The sequence below is a fragment of the Pagrus pagrus genome, assembly GCF_965226575.1.
Source record: "Pagrus pagrus genome assembly, chromosome: 9".
Lineage (NCBI taxonomy): Eukaryota > Metazoa > Chordata > Actinopteri > Spariformes > Sparidae > Pagrus > Pagrus pagrus.
Genome location: NC_140193.1, coordinates 33,271,721 through 33,277,720, shown reverse-complemented (window position 1 = coordinate 33,277,720; position 6,000 = coordinate 33,271,721). Strand labels below are relative to the sequence as shown.

At 40.4% G+C, this 6,000-nt stretch overlaps 1 protein-coding gene across 1 annotated transcript in view; it reads right to left on the bottom strand.

The window, feature by feature from the left end:
• Positions 1 to 355: 355 nt before the first annotated feature.
• Positions 356 to 6,000, bottom strand: part of LOC311262208 (dual specificity calcium/calmodulin-dependent 3',5'-cyclic nucleotide phosphodiesterase 1A-like) — a 182,240-nt gene continuing 176,595 nt past the window's right edge. The window contains exons 12-16 of the mRNA XM_084361456.1: positions 5,521 to 5,602; positions 5,125 to 5,245; positions 4,062 to 4,246; positions 3,719 to 3,913; positions 356 to 3,046 (exon numbers count right to left, since the gene is read on the bottom strand). Of these exons, the coding sequence (XP_084217582.1) occupies positions 2,988 to 3,046; positions 3,719 to 3,913; positions 4,062 to 4,246; positions 5,125 to 5,245; positions 5,521 to 5,602 (642 nt within the window). The 3' untranslated portion in view covers positions 356 to 2,987. The remainder of the gene's footprint in view (positions 3,047 to 3,718; positions 3,914 to 4,061; positions 4,247 to 5,124; positions 5,246 to 5,520; positions 5,603 to 6,000) is intronic.

Sequence of the window (6,000 nt, the reverse complement as noted above, 5' to 3'; positions counted from 1 at the left end):
TGTGAAAGCCTCAGCTGTTCTGCACTGGGAGCCCCAGCTAAGTCAACTGCAGAGCCTGAGCCTTCCTCCACCACCCCAATTTACCTGAGCAACCGAAATAAATGTATTTTAACCCTCCCCCTGTCTTGTGTCTGCTTTTGGGTCTGAAAATAAAAACCATACAAATTGTAACTGAGTGCTTGTTTTTGAAAAGTGACAGTACTTCTACTTGAGTACAGTTTTTGGCTACTCTGCCTTCCTCTGGCTGTATGATGGGTGGAATTAGTCAGACAGGACAACACATCAGTGACGCTGATATGTTTTATATTTGACAGAAACCAAGATTTAACTGAACAATTAAAACAGAGACGCAGAATTGGAACTTGAGAAATTTATTTTTTTATTGGACTATTGTTTTCAAAAGTTCTTGTGACTGACAAGAGCTAGCATGTTCCTGTCAGGCTAAGATGTTAGTGGTAAGCTGGCAGAACAATTCACCACATCACCAAGCTATTAGAATCATCTTTTTCACAAGGACACACCAACGAACTCTGCTGAGACACTTTATGGATGGGGGTTTGGCCTGAACACGCACACACATACACACACACACACACACACACACACACACACACACAGTGAGTGTGTGAAGAGAGATAGAGAAAGAGAAATACTCACTTTTCACAATCTGAGCACACCATTATAGGTGGTTGTTCTCCTTTTGGTTATGCTTATGAAATTTTAATTTAAAATTTTGAAAGCATTGAAGTCAACATAGTCTTTTTATTATCATGTTTTCATAAATATAATTCATGGTGTTTTAAGATTTCAGTGGGACAACCCTGTGATTACGGGTGCGTCACATGCCTCCATCTGTGCGTGGCAAGCAGGAGAGCAAACAGCTTTTTGGCCACAGCGAAAATGATAATGAAAAGCTAAATGCCAACGACTATGGCTTGATGCTGAATATTTTGTAAAATATAAAGATGGTGAATTTCGATGATGATTAAATGTATCTTTTTTCAATAAATGTATGACTTATGAACTACAATGCTCTGGAGTTATTGGAAACAATCCTGTACAGCCACCACTTGAATCTAATTCTACAAATTGTATAATTCTAATAAGTAATTAATAATAATTCTAAGTAGTAGTGTACCCTAATCTTTATCTGCAGTGGTGCAGAAATTCCTGGTTTAGACCAAATGAAGGAAATGAAAGCAAATTAAAAACTGTGCGGCATAATGAAGCTCTAAACTGGTGGGTACAGCCCGACTTTCTTGCTTTGTCTTTGAATTAGCTGTGTGTTCACAATTTAGGATTCTACAACAAGATAGTGCCAGTGTTACTCCTGCTCTACTAGGAAAGACAATGTCACCAACTGTCCTCAGTTGCTCAGGCCTCTGTCTCTCCCCTGCTTTTTCTTTATCTCTCCTGCTGTAACTGTCTAAATGAAGCAGAAATGCCGAAATAAATCTTTTAAAATCACTACCAATCATGTAACAGCAAGACTCAGTCATGCTAGCGTCTCTGAGGCGATGTATCCACAGAAATACTTTGAGCTGAATTCTCATGTCAGCATCCTACCATGCTCACTAAGTAAACCTTGAATGCTAATGTACAGCAGGTATAATGTCACCATTTTAATATAGCGCATTAGCAAGCTAACATTTTCAAACAAGCACAAACCCCAAGGTACAGCTGATGCTGACGGGTATGTCATTAGTTTTGCAGGTATTTTTCATGCCACTATAGACTTAGGAATGTTTAAATTGAACTGTTTTCACCTAAGGATGGTGCTACACAAAAAAGTCATTCGGATTCACTCGTTTGGGAGTCATGAAAATCTGCACAAAATTTCAGGTCAGTCTGTCCAATAGCTGTTGAAATATTTCAGCCTGGACCAAAGTGGTGGATCAACCAACTGACAGACCATTGATTACATCCCTAAAGCCATGCTGCTTGCAAGATTAACTATCCTGAGGGACCTATTTGGAAAAAAAATATTCTTTTTTGGACCATGATCCTCTCTTGAAGATTATGTCTCAAGGCAGAAAAGTCAATAAACTGGAAATTAAAACACATTATGTTCGCCTGTAACAATTCCAGCTTTGCGTTCCAGTGAACTAATTGGATGGTGAATCATAACAGACATAAAGTTGTGCATCATGGTGTGGTCTTAGCAAATGTTTTTTCATGAGTTTGGGGATGGCTGAGCAACCAGCTCAGTAATATCATGTTAAATCATCTGTATATTTAAATGACCTATGGATTATTACAAGTATGCTGTGTTTTACATGTAGCACATTGTCACACATTTTATAGAAAAATTTGATGCGTCACTCATTTTATCATTGTATCATAGGCCTCTGAATATAATTGTGAGGTGCCTAGAGATTTCCATCATTACTATCTTTGACAGGCCAGACATCACATATTGGGTCATGGGCTGAAGCAAAACATGCTTGATATCAACCCAGAACAGACAAACAGACAAAGGATCAGTAATCATTCTTTACACTCCTAAGATATTATAAAAGTGTATAACAACACACCTGTCACTCTCCTTAGCTTCATTCACAAAACCTTCCCAACCGCTTCTTAACAGCTCCATGTCTCTATCCTCCAGGTAATGGTCAGCTAGCGAGCCATGGCTGTGGCAGGAAATTTCAACCACTGTACGCTCTTTGGTTTTCACCTATCTGTCTTTATTTTTATTCAAATTTTGATATTTTCTAATGAAATCACAAAACACTTTCACCGCCGTGAATTGACCATGAAGCTGCTAAGAAGCTGTAATTTGATGAATGTTGTTACTGTGAATATGATATTTTCACGATCAGTTGTAAACTTAAGGTCTGATGGCCCTTTGAGAACCACTGAACCACATTGAGTCAGCTGCTGTCTTTAAACAGGAGAGCCTGAACTCTCGCTGTCACTGCACCACAACATCTGTTGCCATGGTGACCTGCCACAGTCAGATACAGTGGTGAGATAGCCATGGCGTGTCAGGCATTTTCAGGCACTTCATCATCATCCTCCTCCATCTCCTCCCCTGGCCTCGTCCCTGCAAAGGTTGCCACAGCAACAGGTCAGGTCATTGAGAGTGTGTGTTTAGGAAATTGTTGCATATGATGGGTACAACCCCAGTCTCTTATTTGATATTTCCTCCTATTAAAGTCAAAGAGAGTCTGTCAGCAAGAAACACTTCCCTTATAACCATTGCTTTGCAGCACAAGTGGTTGATAATCCCTATAGTCAGATTTGATATGAGTTATATGATTTCAATTTTCCCTGAAACATTTAACCTAATCAATACATTACAGTCTTCAAAAGACACTATCATATTCTGGGCCATTAAAAAATGCAGCTTGTTATATAGTCAAGGTGTCTGTTAAACAGGTAACAGGCTACAGAGAGTAAACACCACTGCTTTGCACAGATAACTGTGTACCTCCTGTTAGTATTATGCACATGTGTGCAGACACAAATAGCTGCAAAAACTTACTGAAAGCTAATCCAGCTGTGATCATCAGCAATGGATGTTGTGTCACATGATGCTTCAGAGGAAAGGTTGTCTCATTTCCCTAAAAAACACATTTCCTAATTTTTCTTTTTTTGTTTTGTTTTCTTGTGTCTCTCCTCACATCCTCAGTAGGACGGACAAGGAAAAAATGCCAGTGATGGTATTTGGATGCAATTTAAGAGACTTGTGATGTACCCTATTACATGTTTGTACCATTCCAGGTAAGGTGATCTGCAGGCATGTGGTCTGGACACTTGTCATTGTGTGTTTCCTCTGGAGGCGAGCCATCTGACTTCTGCGATTGGTCAGAGATGTGTCCATCAGGGACACTGTGAGTGGGTGAGATATGGGTTTGGATGTCTGAGTTGGCATCAGACTCCACTTCCTCTTGCTCCTTATTGGCGATCTCTGTGCACAATAGACACACAGGAAAATTTGAGTTACAGGACACTAGATAAAGAATCATCTCCCATCTATATTCATAGGAAGAAACTTATGCACTGTACAAAACATTTTAAGTTAAAGAAAACATCAGTTAACCGGGGGTGTTTTATACCATGCACAGACAGCTCTTTCCATCTGTCCTTGTTGCTGGCAATGACGCCAGATAGGTGGAGCCTCAGAGCTGGCAGGTCAATGGCTGTCAGTGAAAAGTCAATCTGTCCATCATCACTGTTCCCATGTCGACCACTGCTGTGTCTCTGCACCGACTCTACAGTAACTGAACCACTTCCTGTTAAACTGGAACAAAGCAGAGTTATGGAATCAATGGAGCTCAGTCACAAGTCTCATGTCCCCTAGTGTTCCAACTGTATAAGACAGGGGCCTCATCTAGAACAACTGGGCTCTTGAAATTTGAGTAGGTTTCAACCAGTGGGAACCCCTTGAGGCTCCTTTAGGTCTGTCACATGGCCTCCTGTAAGCTTATGCATATCTTAATTAGTTCCACACACAGTGATGTATACTTTTAAATGTTAGGAAAAACATAATCCCGGTGTCAGACTGATACTTGGTGGCAAAAATCCTGAGTTTAGGTATCAGAATCGATACCTGGGGAGAATAAGTTGCATTAGTGCACTTATTTTTATTGTGCTCATGGTATGGACTTATCCCACTGAGCAGGCAACGTCTGTAGACGTCCAAAACAGGTTGATATCATGTCCGTCAGACCAGGCCATGATCTGGACATCCATTGACAGCCAGAATTAGTCGATAAATGACGTTGAGAAAAGACGTCAAGTCAGGCCATAATCTAGACATCCACTGACATCCAGAATTAGTTGAGAATAGACGTTCACACTGGCTATGATCTGGACGCCCACTGACAGCCAGAATTAGTCGATAAACGAAAAAAAAACGTCTATACAGCGTCCAGAAAAGACGTGTAAAAGACGTGATCTAGACCACTTTTTGCTCACTGGGATGATTCAATGAGGAGAGTTTTGTGTCCATTGAAGCATTGGCAGTAAAACCAGTTCTGCTTCAGAACAGATTTTCAAAACCCAACGTAAAGTCTATTAAACTTGTGGAGAAAGTAATTCTCTACAGAGAATTACAGTACAAGAAGTATGATTAAAATTATGTTCCACCACTTTCCCAAAAAATACTATTAGTTATACCTGGACCTCCTGTTTCCAGTCTCTCGGGCCTTCCTGTCCTCTTCTATCAAAGGACCAATCACCTTTTCTGTTGTGTCAATCAGACCACTGAAAGTTGGCTCCACAATGAAGTCTATGAAACCTGCAACCAGACAGAGAGATGGGCAGACATGGATAGAAAAGATGGATATAAAAGAGAAGGAAAGATGGGAAGATGTGTATAATTTAATCAGATCCAACCCTCAGAGATTTAAGAATGTGTTTAGTTCCACTGGCAGGTGACTGTTGAACCAAAGTTAATATACGCTGACAGTCACCTATCAGAGGTCAATAGTATAGTTCTACTCTCTGTTACTAGTTAACAGTACTCCTCACCTGCCTGTGTTCATTAGGTATTCGGTTGATTGTTGTTCTTACCTATCTGTGATTGGGCGATCATGGTGGCTTTGCGGTCACAGAGAGGAGAAAAAGGAAGACCAAGTTCTATCTCTTTATCTCCCTGGAAAAGACACAGTTGTAGGATTATCAACCCTGCTTAAATTTGGATTTGACTGGGAAACCTCCCAGCCAGCCCGGTGTCTTCAGGATAGCCATAAAATGACTCCGAACACACCAGGACATTGTCTCAAGGACACAAAGAACTCAAAGACCAAATGGCAAGATGGTCCATTGCAGGATAGACCACCTAACTATCTGATAAACTGTCACAAATATCTTCAGACATGGCCCAGAGTTCACAAAAAATTGTGAATTGGTCTTACAGGACCACAGGACGCTGTGGCCTGTGAAGACGCTCATCTACATGCCTGCCTGTATACCTCAACCTCTTAAAAGATACTGATAATGATTTAATAAGATTAAAGTTAAATAAATGTTTAATAATTACTGAACTGATCA